At 46.2% G+C, this 22,635-nt stretch overlaps 1 protein-coding gene across 1 annotated transcript in view; it reads right to left on the bottom strand.

Annotated features, from left to right (window-relative positions):
- The window catches only part of LOC142246082 (lipopolysaccharide-induced tumor necrosis factor-alpha factor homolog), a 46,553-nt gene that overhangs the window by 12,514 nt on the left and 11,404 nt on the right, over positions 1–22,635 (bottom strand). The window contains exon 2 of the mRNA XM_075319103.1: positions 14,896–14,996. Within this exon, the coding sequence (XP_075175218.1) occupies positions 14,896–14,983 (88 nt within the window). The 5' untranslated portion in view covers positions 14,984–14,996. The remainder of the gene's footprint in view (positions 1–14,895; positions 14,997–22,635) is intronic.

Here is a 22,635-nt window from a genome sequence, read left to right as displayed (position 1 = left end):
GCTGGTGACTCGGATAAACTTATCCTCCGTAGCAGAGGTGACTGTCTTCCTTTTCTGGGCCGGTCCTCATGTGAGCCAGTTTCTTTGTAGCATTTGATGTTTTTGCCACTGCAGTTGGGGACACTTTCAAAGTTTTCCCAATTTTTCGGACTGACTGACCTTCATTTCTTAAAGTATTGATGGCCACACCTTTTTCTTTACTTAAAATTTGTATTATGGCAAGAAAAAAGCAGCTAACAGTCTATTCAGTAGGACTATCAGCTGTGTAACCACCAGACTTCTGCACAACACAACTGATGGTCCCAACCCCATATATAAGGCAAGAAATCACACTTATTAAACCTGACAGGGCACACCTGTGAAGTGAAAAACATTTCTGGTGACTACCTCTTGAAGTTCATCAAGAGAATGCCAAGAGTGTGCAAAGCAGTAATCAAAGCAAAAGGTGGCTACTTTGAAGAACCTAAAATATAAGGCATATTGTCAGTTGTCTCACACTTTTTTGTTAAGTATTTCATTCCACATATGTCAATTCATAGTTTTGATGCCTTCAGTGTGAATCTACAATTTTCAGAGTCATGAAAATAAAGAAAACTCTTTGAATGAGAAGGTATGTCCAAACGTTTGGTCTGTACAACACACACACACACACACACACACACACACACACACACACACACACACACGTTGCTGTAAGTGGTGACTGGAAGAATATAGTGGTCTTACCAAAATTTCTGTACTGGGAAAATTCTCATGCAAAAACATTAAACACAATTTATTCTGTTTATGTTTATTCCATCTCCCAAACATCAGAATAAAAAGAAATTTGGAAAAAAAAATAAAAATATATCAACTCATCCCCAAAAAATAGGCCTCAGACAGATCAGTTAAAATACCCAAAGACATTTTTTCAAGTTACTAAAATGTCAGAAAAGTGCTGGAAAAGTGACATGGCTCCCAAAACCAATATTGTACATCCACACTCCCATAGTAAAATGACCCCCTCCTCTCCTTCTGACCCCGCCGTGCACCCAAAACACAGTTAACATCTGAATATGTGGCTAGAATTTAGTGATGTACGGGCGGACTACAGCAGCTCAGTACATTGCTAAGCGTCTGCTGCCAAGTACTGAAGTACAACATTCACTTCAAAGGGAGACAGCTGTACTCGGCACCGGCCACTAAGCAATAAAGTGGGCTGCTGTATTAAATCCTGGACAACCCACTTCATCTATGGAGTCTGACTCCAGAAGCAGAAGCTGGGCATTATATATTGTGCCCGAAAATGACTCATTTGTCATTTCCATTCTGCATCATTGACTGCGCACTCATTTCTGGAAAACAATGGAAAAGCCAAAATAGTTACTACACCTGCAAAAGGAATTCCCCGATTATAAAATTTGCTAAATTGGCAATCCCCCAGGGCCATATTTACCATTAGGCACCCGTGGTCCCGCGCCGGGGGCGGCAGGATGCGGGGGGGTGGCACCTTCTAACCGTAAAAAAAAATAATTTTTTTTTTACATATCCATTAAATCCGCTGTATTTTCGGAGGGGGGAGGGGCGCACCTCCATTTATTTGTATCCACATCAATTAAGACTCAAATGCAGACAAACTGCGGCGGCCGGGCACAGAGAGCTGACTGACCCCGGAACTGCCGGTGCCTGCACTTCCGGGGTCACAGGCGCGCCAATCAGCTCCTTCCTCTGTGCTGCGTCCAATGCTGTGTGGATTTCACATGCAGAGCTCACAGCAGGACGCCGCAGAGGACGCCGCGATGGAAGCCGGATGGACGAGGATACTCACGTAAGCCAGGAAGATGACAGCGGGCCCTGGAGCAGGTAAGTGCTCGCAGAGCTGATTCATAAGGAGCGTGGAGGTGTCTCTAATGCAGACTGGAGATCTGCGCATGTGGTGGGGGGAGAGAGGCTGATATTGGGGGAGACTTGGGGGAAGAGAAGCTGATACTGGGGGAGGCTGGGAGGAGAGAGTCTGATGCTGGGGGAGGCTGATGCTGGGGGAGGCTAGGAGGGGGGAGGCTGATGCTGGGGGAGGCTGGGAGGAGAGAGGCTGATGCTGGGGGAGGCTGGGAGGAGAGAGGCTGATGCTGGGGGAGGCTGGGAGGAGAGAGGCTGATGCTGGGGGAGGCTGGGAGGAGAGAGGCTGATGCTGGGGGAGGCTGGGAGGAGAGAGGCTGATGCTGGGGGAATGGGAGAGAGGGGCCAATGCTAGAGACAGAGGACAAGGGTTGAGGGATAGTGCAATGACAAAATCGATGGGGGGAGTGTAAGGACTCAGAATGAGAGGGGGGCAGCATTGGGAGCTCATTATGGAGAAGGGGCAGCATGTGTGGGCTCAGTATGGAGTGGAGCAATGTAGGGGAGTCAATATCAAGAGTGGGGTAGTGTGTGTGTGTGGGGGGGTGTCAGCATAAGCGTTAGTGTGGTGGTCTTAGTATGATGAATGGGGCAGCATGGAGGTGTCATTATGGAAAAGAGGAAGGCAGCATTAGGAGCTCATGGAGAGGGGCAGCATGCATGGGACACTGAGGAGGGGGCAGCATGCATGGGACATTGTGAGGAGGGGGCAGCATGCATGGGACATTGTAAGGAGGGGGCAGCATGCATGGGACACTGAGGAGGGGGAAGCATGCATGGGACATTGTGAGGAGGGGGCAACATGCATAGGACATTGTGAGGAGGGGGCAGCATGCATGGGACATTGTGAGGAGGGGGCAGCATGCATGGGACATTGTGAGGAGGGGGCAGCATGATGTGAGGTCAATGTGCAGATCATATTTCATAATTGAGGAAGGTGTGGTGGGTATAATTTATAAGGGAGGGCAGTGTGTAGTTTATTAGGGGCAGTGTGACAGTCGCAGTATATAAGTGGGGCGGTGTGGTGGGAATATTTTATACTCATGCTATGTTTTGATGTGCCTGTGGTGATCCCCATTGGGGGGGGGGGGGTTAGTGCCCTTCGTTTCTCATTGATACGTTTTCAAGTGTTTTACAGAGTAGATCTGCCTTAAACAGATGTCGTGTGCGAAAACTCAGTGTTACGTTGTCACTAAGGGGCGCGACCACTTAAAGTGCCTAGGGCAGCACGAAGGCAAAATACAGCCCTGACCCCCCCCCCCACTTTGCACTAACTTTCTCCCACAATAAATGAACAATGAAACTTTTTTCTTATCGAAAAAATGAAACATTTTGAACTAAATCCACCTTTTACCTTAATACATTTATTTTTTTCCCCATTTACACACAATTTTACCAATGGTAAAGAAATCAGCAAAATACTTCTGTATACAAATGCTCAATACATGCCTAGATTAACTCATTGAGGTGTGTAGTTTTCAAAAATGGGTTAAATTTTGTTTTCCTGCTGTTCTAGCATATAGGCGGCTTCTGCAAATTGCGCCTGCAAACTATTCCAGACAAATTTGTGCTTCAAAAGCCAAAAATCACATATCTTCCCCTCTGATCCCTGCCATGTGCCAAAACATTAGCTTTTGTCCACTTGCATTGCATTCAGGAGCCAATCGTGTGGCCCATTTTATCCTATTAACTCTTCTAAAAATGGAAAAATGTGGAGCCAAAAAATATTTAAACAGGTTATCAAAAACTATTTTAATTTTATTTTTTATTATGGACCCAAGAACTAACAGGCAGGCTGTTACCATCTACTGTACTTACCTGTTCTGTATGGTACGGGCTCAGAACGGGCACCGACTGCACCTGCTGCTTCATGGCAACAAAGCAACTCTTCTTTCGGGCAGTTCTTTCAATAGTCATGCTGACTGACAGCTGGCTCCCAACAGATCGCTATGAGTCAGCCATCAATCAGAATCCCATCAGCAGAAAAGTCCCATCAACAGAGCAGAGCAAAATGGAAGAGAAGTTTTTGCTCTGTTTAAGTTAGCAACTACCAGCCTGTAAGTTCTTAGGACCAAAGTACAAATCCGTCAAATCTTGCCATATATGAGGGCTTGTTTTTATTTTTTTGCATGACAAGTTGTACTTTTAAATGAAACCATAAAAGTTATGATAAAGTGTACTGGAAAACGGCAAAAAAAAATTACAAGTGCGGAAAAATTGCAAGAAAAGTGCAATTGCGTGATTGTTTTTGGGATATTTTATTCACAGTGTTCACTATATGGTAAAATTGACGTGTGGGTGTGCTGTCCCAGGTCGGTACGAATTCGTAGACACCAAAAATGTATAGGTTTATTTTTATCTAAGGGGTTAAATAAAACCTGAGGAGTTTGTCCAAAAAACATAGTGCACTCTTTGCACCATCTCTGCGGCCCATACTGTTCTCATTTTTTGGATCTATGGCTCAGTGACTGCTTATTTTTTGCGACTTGAGCTGACATTTTTAATGGTACAATTTTTGTGCAGATGCTAGGTTTTGATCACCTGTTATTGCATTTTGCGCAAAATTTTTGGTGGCAAAAAAAAAAAAAAAAAAAAAAAAAAAAAAAATAATTTTGGCATTTGGAATTTTTTTGTCGCTACGCCATTTACCGATCAGGTTCATTGATTTTATGTTTTGATAGGTTGAGCATTTCTGAATGCGGAGATACCAAATGTGTGTATGTTTTTTTACTTTTTTTAACCCTTTAAATTTTTCAATGGGACGAATGGGGAGGTGATTTGAACTTTTAGGTTTTTATTTTTTTTAAAAACTTTTCTTCATATTACTAGTCCCCCTAGAGGGCAATCTGATCGCTGATTCATTTCTGTAGATCTGAGCTGCACAGCTCAGATGAGCAAAAATGCTCGTCTTCTGTAACAGCCAACTCTGACGGTTGTTACAGGAAGCGAGTCCTGATAGTGACAGGAGTCATCACATGACCTTGTGCTAGCATAGCAACCATCAGCTCCACGTGATCATGTCACGTGGACTCCTATGGTGGCAGGTAGGTGCACGTTGCCTGCTCTAGGCATTGAAATTGCGCTGTCACATGTTGAGAGAGTGATCTAAGTGGTTCAGGCACGGGTGGATCGCCGATACACCTGCAAGGCACACATGTCTGCAGTAGAAATCAGCAGACATGTGTGGGGATCGTGGCTGGCTCACCGCAGTAGCCAGCTGTGATCACCTCTTCATGATTTAGAACGTACCGGTACGTCCTCAGTCATGAATCGGTTAAGTGTAAAACAAACAAGCATAATATTTTTGTGGCGCCCTGGACAAGCCAGGACGTCACAGGTACTGCAACAACACACCCCACACCCCGGTTAGGCACATCAGTCACACACAAATCCTTGTTGCCTCCCTCCAGGGGCTGATTTCCACACCAGGTGGGGTGGAGCCAGGCGGTTGGCCCCACCCACAGAGGAGTTCACAGTCCTGGAGGCGGGAAAAGGAAGCAGAGTAGTTTTGGAGTAGAAGGAGAGAGGAGTAAAGTAGTAGTAGAGCAGCAGACTGACAGTGTCCGGGTACGTGGCCCGGGCACATACAGCAAGGTTGGCAGACGGTGGTGACCGTCTGCAGGAGGGGCCGATCGTCGCGGAACTGTAGGACCAAGGATGGGCGGTGGCCCGCCGGTACCGAACCAGGGAGCGAAGAGAAGCCAGCACCATTCAGCAGGGCCTACAGACCCCAACCAGGCTTGGAGTCACCGTTAAACCGGTCAAATCCGTTAGCGACGGGAACCTCCGGGGTTTCCCAGCAGCAAAGACCCGATTGAAGGCAACCGCTCAACCGTGAAGAGAAATACATTCACCGCCAAGGCTACAGTTCCCAGGGCCAGAGCCTGCGGGCAAAAGGGGCTCCCTCGGAATCTATCCACGCTGGGGAGCGGGTTACCGGTGGAAAGCCATCGGGGCCGAAAACACACTACAGGGGCAGGGAAAGGCAGTCACCGCCAACCTACCGGGAGTGACCACCGCGGCCGTCTGCGGAACCCATCCATCCAGCAGTTTGTTTTACCAGAGACTCAGTGTACGTTACTGGCTGAGTGAGTACCACAGTGCCGTCTGGCACCGCGCTGCCCCCGCGACCCTGCACCTCACCAAACCCTGCCATCCACATTCCAGTCACCTCACCGGGCCCCGGGACCACCGAAAACCCCCTACCCACGGAGGGGAGAGAAATATCTCGGCTGCTCAGAGCCCAACCTCACCACAAACCGTGGGTGGCGTTACGAACCAACTTCCCCAATCCCAAAAACTACCCCCCTTTCACTCACGGGCGAGGAGTGCCACTCGAGTCCCCGGATCCGGCCCACCGCTCGAGCCACCAAGCAGCAGGCTGCAGCAGTGCCGGACCCGAGCGCCAGCGAGAGCGCAGCAGTGACGGCCCCCTCCCCGCCCGCGACATTTTGATTAAAAATCCCAATGATAAATGACAAAATTAATTCCATGAGTAATATGGGTTTCAAAATGGGGTCATTTGTGAGTGGTTTCAGTATCTCAGGGGCTCTGCAAATGTGGCCAACCAGAAGTGTGCTCCACGCACATTCCCTTCTGAGGCCCGCCATGTAACCAGTTTCTGCTCACTTTGGGTATTGGCGTACTCAGGATAAATTGCTTTATGTAATGTAAGGTCATGTTTTTCCAAATTTATAAAAAGTGTGAAATTTGAACATTTGGTGCTAAAGAAACATTACACTGGAAAATACAAAGTGATTAGGTCAGAAATCTGCTGTAAAAACACTTATACAAAAATTTTTTTTTCTTTTCGTGTTTCAATTTTCAAGTTTTCAGAGCAGGACAGGGGTGGGATTGGTTATGGCATCACCCGCTCGTCTAACTCATCAGGAGTTGTAATGTACCTCACGCCACAAATCTTACTCCAGCCTCTAAAGTAAGACACCTTTGACGTCCCTACATTGTCTCATCAAGGATTGGTGGGAATAATGCAGTTTTTGAATAATCAGGGACTTCTTTTTTTTTTCCTTTGTTTCCAGGTCCTAATGGTATAAAATTATATGGAGCACTTGTGGGTTTAAAATGCTCTTCACACCCATAAATGAATTCCTCGCGGGTTTCATTTACAAAATAGGGTCACTGCTGTTTTAGCACCTTGGGGCCTCTACAAATGCTACATGGCATCCTCAAACTATTCCAACAAATCTTACTCTCCAGAAGCCAAATAGTGTGCCTTCCCTTCTTAGCTGTGCATGCAAACAGTAGCTTCCAAACACATAAAAGGTATCATCAAGTTCAGGAGAAATTGTGTAACAAATAGTGGGTTCCATCTTCTATTATCACATTTTGTGAAACTAAAATTTTGGCTCTAAGTCAACATATTCGTGGGGGGGGGGGGGGGGAATATATATAAAAATATAAAAATTTTCATTTTCATGACCCAATGTTGCAAAACCTTTTTAAAAGTACATGGTTCAAAATGCTCACTACACTCCTATATGAATTCTTTGAGAGCTCTAGTTTCCAAAATGGGGTCACTTGTGAAGGGTTCCTGCTGTTCTGATACATGGTCGGCATCGGCACCTGGCGCACCTAGGCAAGTACTAGGGCCCTGGGCCACCAGGGTTCGGGGACTATTAGCAGTCAGCAGGGGACAGTGATTTATTCTGCAGCGTCCGGGCTTCGTTCCAGGGATCACAGTACTCGGGCCGGCAGATGCACTTTCCCATCTGCCAGCCATCGAAATATGCACTAGAATGCAGCATTCCCTGCTGAACACTGCATGCAGGGACATTATCGTTCATCTGGGTGTGGAGCTAAAGCATGTGTGCCGCCCCCTGTGTCAGCAGTGGCTCGAAGGGTGTCCAGACCCAGGGGTCGTGCGGCCACTCAAATGAAGGGTGTATTTATGGGAATTGTGTTTAGAGTTCGTGACGCCACCCATGGTGTGTGGTAATATGGAGTACCACCGCAGCAGTTGGGATTACCCGGGTGCGATGGAATGGGGCAGCCAGGTGTTAGACTCTCCACAGGTAGGGGGAATGCACCGGGACTCAGATTATGAGGGGAAAGTGCCGTTGGGTGCGAAGGGGGTCACTTTCGTACTCCCTCAGTCCAGTAAGCTGACACCGACAACTGGGTAAACCAAAGTATACCGCTGCAGCTGAGGGGAGCTAGTTCGGGTCCCGTCCCCAATGGTGCTGCCTAGTGATCCGTCACCTTCGTACAGGCACTAATTTTACTTCTCTGTTGGTCACGGTAGTATGGAACTAGTCGGGTCCTTCTCCCCACTATGGCTAAGTGTGGGAGCTTGCTCTCAGGGTTCACGCTTGGTATTTTCTGGATAGCTTTTGTGGAAAGTCCTATCCCCCTCATTGCGCTAGTACCCAGATTTTGGAGCGTGTGGAGGTGGGATCTTGAAAGCTCCGTTCTGATCAGGTAAATTGTCAGGTTGTCTGAAGCTACTCCCTGACCTAGGGTCCACGTACCCAGTTGTGCCCTGGTCCCAGCCCGGTGATTGTGCAAGGCCGCCGGCTGTCCTCGACAGTTCCGTGCCCCTTGCCACGATCCCCTTCGACTGGGGATCCAGCTCCTTCTAGGCCCAGACCACCGTCTACTTCCTAGATGGCTTTTTAGGAGCCCGTCTCCAGACCTCTCTCCTTCACCTCCAACACTTCACTTCCTTCTCTCGACGGACTTTCCTGACCTCCCCTAACCAACCCCCCAAAGTGGGCGACCCTATTCCACTCAGGCCGTCCACTGGTGTGTCTGGTGGGTGTGGTACATAGTGTACCTAGGATTTTATTAGCTGTTGTAGGCAACACCATTTAGTTGGTGACCCATAACCAAGAAGGAGCTGGATATTGCACGGGAGGACAGATTGTACAATACCCTGTGATGACCTGATAGTCCAGGGTGTCACACATGGTGTGTTCCAGTCTCATTGATTGAGGACCCACAGCACAACACAGCCAGCTTCCCACTGGCGCAGGTTGTATGTCGCCTCCACCCCAGTACTGTAAATCCTCCAGAGCTGTGTCACCCCAACCCCAGTGCTGTATACCTGCCAGATATATAGGTCCCCCAACCCCAGGCTGTATACCCCCCAGAGATGCACGTCCTTCCACCCCTGTATACCCCCCAGAACTGTATGCCCCATCCCCAGTAATATGTATTCGTGATGTGTAGGTCGCAAACGATCTTACACAAAAATCTGGCTTCCTGCTGTGACCGATAGGAGCCGGATCCCCAGTGAGCCTCTAAACGGCTCTCACAGGGCGTAACATTTTGGTGTTTGGTGGGCGAGACCCCGCCCTCCTGAAAAAAAACCCCCTGCCATTCAGCAAATAAATTGGACCATTGTGAGTGGGTGGGGTTTAACCGCGGGTGGGAGTGGTTTTGGCGGCGTTGACACAAGATTAAATAGATGTGTTCACCTGCGGTGAACACATTTAATAGGAAGCCAAGAACGACCTGAAAGAGCAGGCTCTTTTTGGTGAGCGGAGCCATGGGAACCGGATCAACAAAAAGAGCCGGACTGCCCAGCACTAATGTGTATGCCCCCAGTAATGGGTATGTCCCCAGCCTCTCCTGTGATGTATATGTGCCGCCTCCGCGACAGCCTGCTCGGATCTGGTTCCACAGTGGCTCGAGGGGTCTCCGGGGGTCGCTCAAAATGAAAAAGGGGAATGAAAGGGTGGATTGGGTAGTGTTCGTGATGCCACCCACGGGTCGTGGTAAAATGGGATACCACTGCTGCTGCGTTTAGGAGAGAGGGAGAGCGCCCGGGAGCGATGGGATTGCAGCTGGTGATGTTAACCCCTCCGTGGGCAGGGGAAGGTGTCCCGGGGCTCGGTGATGGTAGGCTGGGGACCTGTTGGAAGCAAAGGGGCACAACGTACTCACACAGTCCAGAGATACTGACACTGACACCAGGTAAACCAAAATCTTGAACGCCCTGCAGCTTGAGTTCGCACACTCTGTGCGTGCCCTTTTGGCATTGCTGGTTGGTCTGAAGCCTTGTCCCCTGGCACTGTTTAGTCTTGGTGGATCCCTTTCGCCTAAAACTACTCGAGTCCAGCTCACCTGCGTGGCTAGCAGGGTGAACTTGTTCTCAGAGTTCACGATTGGGATTTTCTGGACGGTTTTGGGAAGTTCTATCCCTCTCGATGGGCTAGTACCCCAATTTTGGAGCGGGTGGAGAACGATTCATGAAGATTCCGTCCTCGTCAGGTGAATTACTGGGCTGCATAAAGCTACTTCCCAGCCAAGGGTCCGCGTACCCAGTCGTGCCCTGGCCCCTGCCTGGTTGTAGCACAAGGCGGCCGAACTGCCCTCCATGGCAGTACCGTGCCCCTTGTCACTACCCCCTGTGACCGGGGTTCCAGCTCCTTCCAACGTCTGGCACCTGAGACGGGTACAGGAGCCCACCTCCGTAGCGTGACCTCTTCCTGTCACTGCTCACTGACACTCTGACTGCTACTGAAACTTCTGGCCCTCCTACCATCCCTCCATCTGAGCGTCCCTATTCCCCTCAGGCTGCCCAATGGGTGTTTGGTGGGTGTGGTGCAGAGTGTTCCTCAGGATGTGTGTATACCTGTTCTTAGCAACACCAAAGAGACAAGACCCGTAACCAAGGAGGAGCGGGTACCATGCAGAAGGTCAGATTGCACGGCACCCTTGTGACGACCTGAGAGGCCAGGGCGTCCCATACACAGCAGTGTCAGTGTGCACGGCCCTGTGTTAGTGACTGCCAATCGGAGCTGGACAGGAGGCCAGTGGGGCAGGTGAGTGAGGCTGCTGCCGGATTCCCCATATTAAAAATACCTCTGGTGTTTTTATGTATGTGTAGCGCTCCTGAAGCAATCAGGAGCTACAGGGAACAGCATCCTGTCAGAGTTGCAGGGCCTACCCCCAGGGACCCAGAAGACCAGTGCCGTTAACATCAAAACACTTATACAACCCCGGTTTTCCTCTTCCCCCCAAAACTGGTGACGGGCTAGGGTTGTATCCAATGGGTGTCCACCTAAGGGTGGGACCAATCTAGTCCATTAGACGACAACCAGGGAGGAACCAGACAGACAGTCAGTTACTGGAAGTGAAAGGAGACGGACGTAAGGGTACTGACTGGAGTGTAACAATGACCTGTCAGGCTCAGGCATCTGGTTGCTGGGGAAGTACGGCAGAGTACTCATGAAACCATAGCACCGGCTGGGTGCAGAGCCCTAGGTTAGGAAAACGCTCCAGGCAGACCTGATAAAATCTGCACGGTGACGAGACCATCCAGGACCTCACCGACCATAGAGTCCGGGATACAGCAGTGACGGGAGAACCTGGAACTGGGAACAGAGAACCGACCCAACAGGGTTCAAACTGCCTGCCGTACAGACTAGAACCGACAGACAACAAGTATGGGACCACCAGATGCTCCAAGCCATGGGGACCCACCAACCAGAAGGGGATGCAGCCACTAGGTCACCACACCGGCACTGGAACTAAGGGGACCAGTGGTGAGGACCAGCCTCCATCGGGTTGCAAGCATCACCATCGTGAGTAAAGAACCTGTTACACTGCAATCCCTTGTGTGGCCTACCTTCTTTCTGCGCCCCGGTATCACTAACGGACATAAACAACACCACCATCATTTATCCCCTGGGGCCCAGCCCTGCTTGCGGTGGGCCACAACATCCAGGCTGCCATTAACATCAGCCCCAGTCATGAGAGAGACTGCAGCTGCGGCTCCGGCTCCATCCATATAGCCGCAACTCGCAAGTGGCGTCATGACAAAAACGTCATTATAATTCCTGTAAATACAGCCATTTTAAAAGCAACCCCCCAGTATCACGGAACCGGGCATCGTCCATTACACCCGTGACACTATCACCGTGAAACCAGGCCCGGGACAGAATACCCCAAAGCCCTGGGCGCGTCATATGAAATATGTATTTATGTATGTCACTGTATAGATTTATATAATAAGAGTGTCACGGCACTTCTGTGAGGGTATGGGTGCTCAGGTAGGGTCCAAGTCTATATGAAGAAAAATAAGCACCAGGCACTCCAATTGATGTGAAAAAAGAATACATTTTATTGCAACTTCAAACAGTTCAACATTTCGGTCGCTGATTGGACCTTCTTCAAGAACCTTTCTTATGATGGTTGAAAAGCGAACAGAGGAAGTTCAAGTATGGATAAGAAACCAGGTGGGAAGTGGACCTGTTCTAAAAAGGTTTTGAATGGAAATTCACCTATAACAAACTGTGTGTGAATCAGTAACGATGAGGATTTCTCCAGAAAGGGGAGAAAAGAGATGTGCGGTATCCACCGCTTGTAATAAAGATAAGGTAATCTGGCTGACGTCACCGAATGGGCAAGAGTATAACATGCGGTATCCACCACTTGTAGAGTGAGTGAGTGAGAGAGAGTGTGAGAGAGAGAGAGAGTGTGAGAGAGAGAGTGTGAGAGAGAGAGAGAGTGTGAGAGAGAGTGTGAGAGAGAGAGAGAGTGTGAGAGTGAGAGAGAGTGTGAGAGAGAGAGAGTGTGAGAGAGAGTGTGTGAGAGAGAGTGTGTGTGAGAGAGAGTGTGTGAGAGAGAGTGTGTGTGAGAGAGTGTGTGTGAGAGAGAGTGTGAGAGAGTGTGTGAGAGAGAGTGTGTGAGAGAGAGTGTGTGAGAGAGAGAGAGAGAGAGAGTGTGAGTGAGTGAGTGAGTGAGTGAGTGAGAGAGAGAGAATCACATGGTATACACGCACTCTCTACAAGTGGTGGATACCGCATGTTATACTCTTGCCCATTCGGTGACGTCAGCCAGATTACCTTATCTTTATTACAAGCGGTGGATACCGCACATCTCTTTTCTGCCCTTTCTGGAGCAATCCTCATCATTTCTGGTTACCGATTCACACACAGTTTGCTATAGGTGAATTTCCATTCAAAACCTTTTTATAACAGGTCCACTTCCCACCTGGTTTCTTATCCATACTTGAACTTCCTCTGTTCGCTTTTCAACCATCATAAGAAAGGTTCTTGAAGAAGGTCCAATCAGCGACCGAAACGTTGAACTGTTTGAAGTTGCAATAAAAATTATTCTTTTTTCACATCAATTGGAGTGCCTGGTGCTTATTTTTCTACTGTATAGATTTGTCTATTTACTCGTATATGTATTTTGTGAATTTGTCTTTAAAAATGTATATGTATATGTTTGCCTGTCTGTGTACGTATCGGTGTATGTGTGTGTATGTCTGCGTGTGGCTGTTGCCCACTGAGACTTTCACCCAGGGCCCACAAAACCTGGAGCCGGCCCAGTTCTGATATATCTCGACCATTCTTTAAATGTAACCTGTAGGTCGCAGTCTATTTTCAGCCAAATTTGCTCTCCAATCAAATAGCGTTCTTATTCAAACTCTGCTGTGCCAAAACAATAGTTTCAGACTTGTGCAGTATTTGGAAAAAATAAATAGTGGGGTCAATTTTCTGCAGTTCCCTCTTGTGAAAATGATAAATGTGAAGCTAAAAATATTTTAGTGGAAAAAAAAAATTTTTTTTTTTTAAATTTTACCTGAAGGGTTAATTATAATTAACGTCCTGAATGTGGTTTTGAATACATTGAAGGGATAAGTTCTTAAAATGTGGTATGGATTTACTGGTTTTATATTTGAGCCCCTTAAAAAGTGAAGAGGCCTCAAAAAAAAAAAAAAATAAAAAAATGCAAAACACATCAACCCAAATGTAACACTGATCAAGTATACTCCCTTCCGAATGAGCACTCCACCCACTGACCAAGGGCGTTTTAATTGCTATTGTATTATATTGTATCCTACCTGCCCTTTAAGGGCTCTTTTCCACTTGCGAGAGACTCGCGCATATCTCGCATTTCATCACCCGCCATGGCTGCCTCTCTGCCAACAGGAGAGAGTCAGCTGCATAGAAATACATGTACCCGACCTGCTCTTGTGGGCAGAGAGGAAGCCGTGCTGGGTGATGAGATGAGAGATCCGGGCGAGTCTCTCGCAAGTGGAAAAGAGCCCTACATTGTAGACTTTTAGACCAGGTAGAGTAATTCATGGATAGGGTCCCAACAACTGGGTACGCGCTGTTGTTGGCTTTTCACAAATTTGCCAAATTTTGTACCAAGTACCTCAAGAGCCTATTTTCTATAACAGTATTGCAGCTCCAAATTTTTGATTACAGCTGTATGCTGAAATGCTATACTAGGTATTAATTTTAAAAATTGTATTGACTAGTTCCTTAAGTTTCTTAGATGTGTCCGTTATTTTGATATTCATAATATACTCCCTACTGAGTACTCCATCTACCAAAGGGCATTTTAATGATAATTATAGCTGAATCCTACCTGCCCTTTAAAAATTGTAGGGGTTTTGCCCAGTTAGAGGCATTCAAGGATAGGGTCCTAACAACGGGATACGCCTTGTTGTTGGCTATTGGGCTCTTCACGAATTGGCCAAATTGTGTACCAAGTACCTCATTTTAACCTACCGCAGTGTCTATAGCAGAAATGTTGTTCCAAATTGCCTATATTTAAGGCTTACCCAGTATGCACCTGTTCACATTTGTCTTTCTTGGACATGCTGGTCAGTTTTTATTGTATTATACATACTGTATGTACAGTATGTATACACACACACACACACACACACACACACACACACACACACACACACACACACACACTGTATATACGTTGTGTCTCAAAAGGCAACAAAAACAAACCAACCAAATCTCAATCACTGGGATATGTAGAAGTATTCCAGAGTTATAACGACAAAGTGACCAAAACAGATTTGACAAATTGTGCTCTGTAAAGGGATTAACACGTCAATATAAAAAAAAATAATAAAAAATAAATAATATGTATCCCAACCTTTGCCGTTATCACAAGATAATCCACGGCATTTGCTTACCCTGTCTATGGTTTTAATGTTATGGCTAATCCATGTATAATTCTATTACTTCATAGTGTTTTATGCAGCAGACAAATTACTTATGTGACTCATACAAATACCTGCTTCTGCCATTCGGGATGAGTAATCCATATTAATGGCTGTTGCTGGATATTCTGGAGCTGGGCCTTGCTTTTCTTCGGCAGACATGTTTACGAGGTTACTGTGGACATAAGATAATTATTAAAGCAGAAGATATTTTTCTAAAGATTAACCATGTAATAACCTATAAAACAGTTTTTTACAGCATTCGTCAGCGGTCTGTAATAGGAGGAGGAATAGAACAAGCACAGGATCCTCCGATGATTGCCGCGGACTTCACATTGACAACGCAGCTACCTGGGCTTGAATATTTTGAAGTTATGATACTTGCCGAATATCTGTCACCAATACAGACAAATTATGTAGTTATAGGGAATCTGTCACCAGGGTTTTCCACCTAATCTGAGAGCAGCCTAATAGAGACAGAGACCCTAATTCCAGCAATGTATCACTTACTGGGCTGCTTGCTGTACTTTTGATTAAATCATTTTGTTTATTAGCAGAAAATTACTACTAGAGAACTAGTATATCTGCTGTTATGTAGTACTCCATATTCATGGGTTCTGTCTAACGTCACCATCACTGATTGGCAGCATTTGGTTTACACTATGCATACGCAAAAAAAACAGCCAAAATCAGTCGTGTGGGAGGGGTCATACAGAGCTAAACATTCAGATAATTCTAAACCTGACAGAGAATGCTGTGATTTTTATCAATATAATAGCAAGCAGCTCCGTACGCGTCACATCACCAGAATCAGGGTCTCCCCTTGCATCACGCTATTCTCAGATAGCAAAAACCTGGCGACAGTTTACAATTAATGCCCTAATCACAGACTTGTGACATTCAAGGTTTTTTAACCGATAGACTATAGTCTACGGCTTATTTTTTGTTTGGGGCTGATGGTGCACAATTTAAAGAAAAAAAAAATATTATTTAAACATGTCAGAATTTGGTAAAACCATTCAATGTTGCATATGAGTGCCATCTATTTTTCACTTAATGCTAGGAAAAGGGTGCTGCCCCCACGCCAGCAGCCGGGCTGCTCGGATCTGGACCCATAGTGGCTCGAGGGATGCTCTGGACCCGGGGGTTGCACGGACACTCAAATAAAAGAAGTACAGTACAGACCAAAAGTTTGGACACACTTTCTCAAAGAGTTTTCTTTATTTTCAGGACTCTGAAAATTGAAGATTCACATTGAAGGCATCAAAACTATGAACTAACATGTGGAATGAAATACTTAAAAGAAAAAAAAAAAAGTGTGTAACAACTGAAAATATGTCTTATATTCTAGGTTCTTCAAAAGTAGCCACCTTTTGCTTTCATTACTACTTTGCACACTCTTTGCATTCTCTTGATGAGCTTCAAGAGGTAGTCACCGGAAATGCTTTTCCAACAGTCTTGAAGGAGTTCCCAGAGATGCATAGCACTTGCTGGCCCTTTTGCCTTCACTCTGCGGTCCAGCTCACTCCAAACCATCTAGATTGGGTTCAGGTCTGGTGACTGTGGAGACCAGGTCATCTGGTGTAGCACCCCATCACTCCTCCTTAGTCAAATAGCCTTACACAGCCTGAAGGTGTGTTTAGGGTCATTGTCCTGTTTAAACATAAAATGATGGTCCAACGAAATGCAAACTGGATGGAATAGCATGCCGCTGCAAGATGCTGTGGTAGCCATGCTGGTTCTGTATGCCTTCAATTTTGAATATATCCCCAACAGTGTCACCAGCAAAGCACCCCCACACCATCACACCTCCCCCTCCATGCTTCACGGTGGGAACCAGCCATGTAGAGTCCATCAGTTCGCCTTTTCTAGAAAGACAAGGTGGTTGGATCCAAAGATCACAAATTTGGACTCATCAGACCAAAGCACAGATTTCCACTGGTCTAATGTCCATTCCTTGTGTTCTTTATCCCAAAAAAAGTCTCTTCTGCTTGTTGCCTGTTCTTAGCAGTGGTTTCCTAGCAGCTATTTTACCATGAAAGCCTGCTGCACAAAGTCTCCTCTTAACAGTTGTTCTAGAGATGAGAAGGTGTGTCCAAACTTTTGGTCTGTACTGTATAGTACAGGGATTGCTGATCGTACTTCGTGACGCCACCCACGGTGTGTGGTGAGATGTGGTACCACCACTGCTGTTGGGGAGCACCCGGGGGCATTGTAATGGCAGCTAGTTGTTTTAACCCTCCGTGGGTAGGGGTGGATGCCCCGGGGCCCACTGTAACTGTGCTGAGGATGGTGGCTGCAGGAGCCGGCGCGCCCGGTCAGACTGGGGGATATTAGTGTACTCACAGTCAAAGAAATCACACAAGTCTAGTGGTAAACCAAGGTGCCAGTGGCCGGCCGCTGCGGCCGGGTGTATTCTGGCCCCTTACCTAGGGTGATGATCTGGGTCACTTTCCTCTGCACTCTTTAGTTCTCTTTGAACTTCCCGGTGTGGAACACAGGAGTCCGCTCCCAGAACTACGGGTGGGAGCCTTGCCCACAGACGCTGACCCTTGGGATCTAAAGGGGCCCTGGCGGATGCCCTATCCCCCGCGGTGGGCTGCCGGTCTGCTCTTTTGGAGCTTTGGGTGGGACAGTACCTATAATCCTGTCCTCAACTGGTAAATTAAAGCCGGTGGTTCCGGTCCTTGCTTCAGGGTCCAGGTATCCCCTCTTTGCACGTTTTCCGGGTCGGTTCACTGGTGTCGATACCGGCAGGCTCCTACACTGTCCTGGTCCACCTCGGATCTCCGGCAGCTGTCTTCCCATCTCCTGACAGACACGGACCACCGTCTGCCACCTAGCCAGCACTCCAGGGCTCCAACCCAGACGCCTTTCCTTCTCTGGCTTACACTTTACTTTCTCCTCTCTCCTACACCACGCTCCACTGTCCACTCCACTCTCAACTCTACTTTTCCCGCCCCCGAGTTCTCTAGACCCGTAGGTGGGCGTTTTCCTTCCGCCTGGTCCCGCCCACTGGTGTGCCTTTCCTACCCTGGGGGGGGGGTGTGACTAGGGTTTTGTCTGCTCGGTGTAACCCTTTGAGGGAAGGTGTGTGGGGGCCTAATTTGTGTTTGACCACCTGGCGGCGCCAGGGCGTCACAAAAGCTTTTTACACATACAACAAAAACGGATGATGCTTGGATGGCAAAAATGGACACAAACTATAAAACTGATGAAAATTAGATCCAGCATACTAAACATTTGTGACCTTACTCAGGCCTGCTACAAAATCATAGCACTGTGCGAGTTTGCCTTGTGGTCCACAACTGTGGCACACACACCACTATTTGTAAACTGAAAAGTAGCCAACACTAAAGATAAATCACCTACATACTACCATCTATTTTAAGAATGTGTCTTGGGAAAATTTGGGATGTAGTGCTTCCTATGTGGACTCAGACTGAGGGGACAACAAGATCTTGACGCTGTGTGCGCGCCACCCAAGAATGGAATTGGGGTGGGGCTGCTAAGCTTATCTACAAGAGAAGCACATGTCCTTATGACACGTTCCTTATCAATCTTTTTCTTCAGATAAGTACAAAAAATATCTCCAATAGTTCATCTCAACCTGTGTAAAGGTTGATTGCTCATTTATAACAACCATGCAGTGCACGAGTTAAATGGGCTCTGTCAGCACAAAATGACTGTTCAACCAAGCCCAGGTGATCTTGTATGATGGTGGGCCAAACATTTAAATCCACCTTCCCACCTGCAGTCAAAGAGGAGGGGGTGGCGGCGGTAGATGGAAAACCAGCAGGTGGGAAGGTGGATTTAAATTTTTGACCCCGCCATGATGCACTGAGCACTTGTACCTGGTTTGAATAGTCATTCTGTGCTGACCGACTCTCTAACTTATATTTTATATTTTCTCATGGGATCAGGTAAAGGCGAGTAACTATTCAGCTGTTGTAGTGACCAGTGACAGAAATAGACACGAGAGCCCCTGCGCAGGAACATTATATGTGGCCCTTTTGTGATCTAAAATCTCAGATGCACAATTCCACGAGCTTTGGAAGTGGAAATAGGCCCCCTTATCTCTTGGGCACTTATGATATGTCCACCCCTGGTAGTGACCTTCCCACCAAGGCCTTTAGTTTATCTAGGCTTGTAATATTCATCATGAGCTATCTGAAAATATATATTCACATAGTTGCAAAAAGGTGGGAATACCAGAAGACATTTATTTCCCTCATGATCATGTGGCCAGTTACAAAAAGGCGCCTAGTAGCTTTTCTCTCAAATTGAAATGAGCTTTATTGGCAGGACCAAAAACACATTAGCACTGCCAAAGCAGACAGTGCTGTCAACTCTGCTGTACTACCCCCCCCCCCTGATTGTTGGAGATGAAAATTGTCACACTCAGTTCTGCTGTGCTCCAGCACATATTTGCTCTGCAGTGAGGAAAGAAGACTTTCATAATGTCTCATATGGAGCTTGTTCTAAGTAGTGATGGGCGAACCTGAACTGTAAAGTTTGGCGTCTATGCCGAACAGTGTTCGTGCACACAGTCCCAAACATGAGTTTTCCCGGGAAGCTTGTGTTACAGTTTGGGTCATGGGGCTGTAACAAAAAGCACATTAGTAAAAAAACATTATGATTATCCTTACCGGTTCTGCGATGCAACCTGCAGACTTGCTCAGCCGCTGTCTCCCGGCCGTTCCTGCTCCGGGTCCGATCATTAACTTCTGGTGATATTTACTACACTGCTCATCACTCGGCAGTTTTCGGGGTTTATTCGGCCTTGTTCACGGTGACGTCAGGGTTCACCCGAGTCCATGAGCCATGGACTCAATTGAACTTTGACTGTCACTATGCGAGTCTCGCATTGGTATCACCAAACATGGCGCACACTTTCCTTACAGGAGCAGGTCTGCTGCATGTATTTCCTCAGTTGTGCACTCGGGTGAAGTCTCTGACTGCTCTCAGCTGAGTGTGAGCAGACCTGTGTTTGTCTTCTCACACAGATGTAGGAGAGCTGAAGATGCTCGCCCGCCTTTGGACTATGTCACAAGTTTTTGGGGGGGGGGGGGGGGGGTAATAAAGATGGAGTCCTAAATGTCTTCTGCTTTATTTCTAATAGAAAAAAATATTTTGTGTTTTATTTTACTGTTAAAATAATAGACAATCACAGATGCGTCAGAGTGGGCGTCTATGATTGGATGCTGGAGTAACCATAAACCAGCCCATACATTCTAGCATCTAGAATATATGGGCAGATTCCAGGTTACTCCAACAGCCAAATCACAAACAACCATTCTGTGTGATAGCATCTGAGATTGGCTGTTGGGTCCCTCACACATAGAAGTGTAAAAATAACAAAAAAAACAAAACAAAAAAAAAAAAAACCAAAACACAAAACGTAGCGCTCCACAGTATTTTTTGATTTTCAGCGTAGATAAGCGGACGGCTATGGGCTGCCATCCCCATCTGCCTGGCTTTACCTTGGCTGGCAATGAAAATACAGGGAAGCCCATTTTTTTTTTTTTTTTTAATAAGAGCTCATTCACATGACCGTTCCATTTTTGCGGTGGGCAAAACTGTCAGTTTTTTTCACGGATGTATCCATGTGACATCCGTTCCGTATACGGGCCATGTGTCAGTGTGCCTTCCGTTTTTTTTTTGCAGATCACAAAACACAGAAGCAGCTGGATAGATAGATGGACAGAGACAGAGACAGAGGGATAAATAGAAGAATGAATGAATGAATGAATGAATGAATGAATGAATGAATGAATGAATGAATGAATGAATGAATGAATGAATGAATGAATGAATGAATGAATGGAGGGATGGAGGGATGGGAGGGATAGACAGATGGATAGATGGATAATAGATGAGAAAAACAATGTCCCACTCCCCAGCATTTTGTAATCTTGCACCTCTTAGTTCCTTTCATGAGGCACTAAAGGGTGCTTCGCCTTGTATTCAGCCAAAAAATAAATTATAAAAAATGACGTGGGGTTTACCCTATTTTTTGTAGCCAGCTCAGGTAAAGCAGACGGCTGCAGTCTGCAGACCACAGCTGGCAGCTTCACCTTGGCTGGTACTCCAAAACAGAAGGCACCCCACACTATTATTTTAAATTAAATAAATTTAAACAAAAAATGTGGGCTTCCCCCCCAAATTGGATCACCACCCAAGGTAAAGCGGACAACTGTGGTCTGGTATTCTCAGACTAGGGAAGTCCGCGGTTCTTGGACCCTCACCAGCCTAAAAAATAGCAGGCCATAGCTGCTCCAGAAGTGGCGCATCCACTAGCTGTGCCAATCCTGGTGCTTTGTGCCAGCTCATCCAGATGCCCTGGTGCGGTGGCAAACGGGGTAATATATCGTGTTGATACCAGATGTGTAATGTCACCTGGCATCAAGCCCTGGGATTCGTAATGTCACGGTGTATCAGATACCCAACATCACAGTGATAATTGGTCAGCATCAGAAGGAGAAATTACACGCCCCCAGTGAACTCTCTCTAGTAATGCCCACCAGGACTTTTATTTTAACTGATTAAGTTCCAAATACTTTGACTGGCAACATCTTTACATCGCAATGGTGCAAATAAAAGTAATACATTATAAAAAATTTTTTTATTACTCTGCATCTACAATTACAATTTGTGCCCGATTGAACATGAAAAATTTGGTGAAAGGTCCTCCAATGTTAAGCTACGGTAAGTATTTCAAGGGGGGGGGGGGGACCCCCAAAAAAACACAAACTGTCTAAAATGTTTAACATTTCTCTTTTACATATTATTAATAAAAATCTAAAATACAAGGACCACAGTAAATGGTACTAATATTGTGCTAGTCTGGACCAAATTCGCAAACTCAACATCAACTTTAAAAGGGTACGGAATTCTTTGATGTGGAATTTTATTTAAAATTTTTTTTTTTTACATATTAGTGGTTACCTCAAGTAAATAAAATTTCATTAAGTCCATGATGTTCATTCATTTCCAAGCCTGCTGTTTGTAGCCTGATCCAAGTTTAAGATTTTTCTGTTATGGGAGTGTCTCTTTCAGTAATACAGGCTGGAAGTTAGCTCGGTTTGCACCCAGAGTACGGCTGTCTACATTAACTCACCTATCAACACAGCTTCAATTGTGGACTTATGTTCTCTTCCTGTGCTTCTCTTTTTTGTTGCATATTTTCTCTGCCCTCCATGAGATTTTACATGTATTCTTCACGATCTGCAAATCTGTGTATAACCCTTATCCATCCATGCTTCTATAGCCAGCATTGAGAAAAGTGAAGGGGCAGCTAACATTCATCAAAACCAGGAGCAGCCTTGACGGAGTTGTAATGTTTTTGCATAGTATTCTTACAAAGCGTAATTAAAATGGTAGATTTTTTTTATGAAGTCTATTTAGAATGTTGGATAACATTTGGATGCAAATTAACAAATTTTTAAAAAAAAAATAAAAAATTGTTTGAAGGTGTTCATAGACTTTATATTACTGACTTGTTAATAATCGTTATTGTTATATAGCACTAACATATCATAGTATCATAGTATCATAGTTTTTAAGGTTGAAGGGAGACTCTAAGTCCATCTAGTTCAACCCGTAGCCTAACATGTTGATCCAGAGGAAGGCAAAAAAAACCCCAATACCCCCAAATAACCCCAAAAAACCCCAAATATATTCTGCGCGCTTTACATACATCCGCAACACTGTCCCCTTTGTGGCTCCCAATCTAAATTCCCAATCAGTAGATCTTTGGAGCATTGGAGGAAACCCACACAAGCACAGGGAGAACATATAAACTCCTGGCAGAG

Source organism: Anomaloglossus baeobatrachus, chromosome 7 (assembly GCF_048569485.1).
Source record: "Anomaloglossus baeobatrachus isolate aAnoBae1 chromosome 7, aAnoBae1.hap1, whole genome shotgun sequence".
In the NCBI taxonomy this organism is placed as follows: Eukaryota; Metazoa; Chordata; class Amphibia; order Anura; family Aromobatidae; genus Anomaloglossus; species Anomaloglossus baeobatrachus.
Note: the sequence above shows the minus strand (reverse complement) of the source record. Positions and strands in the feature narration are given on the sequence as shown.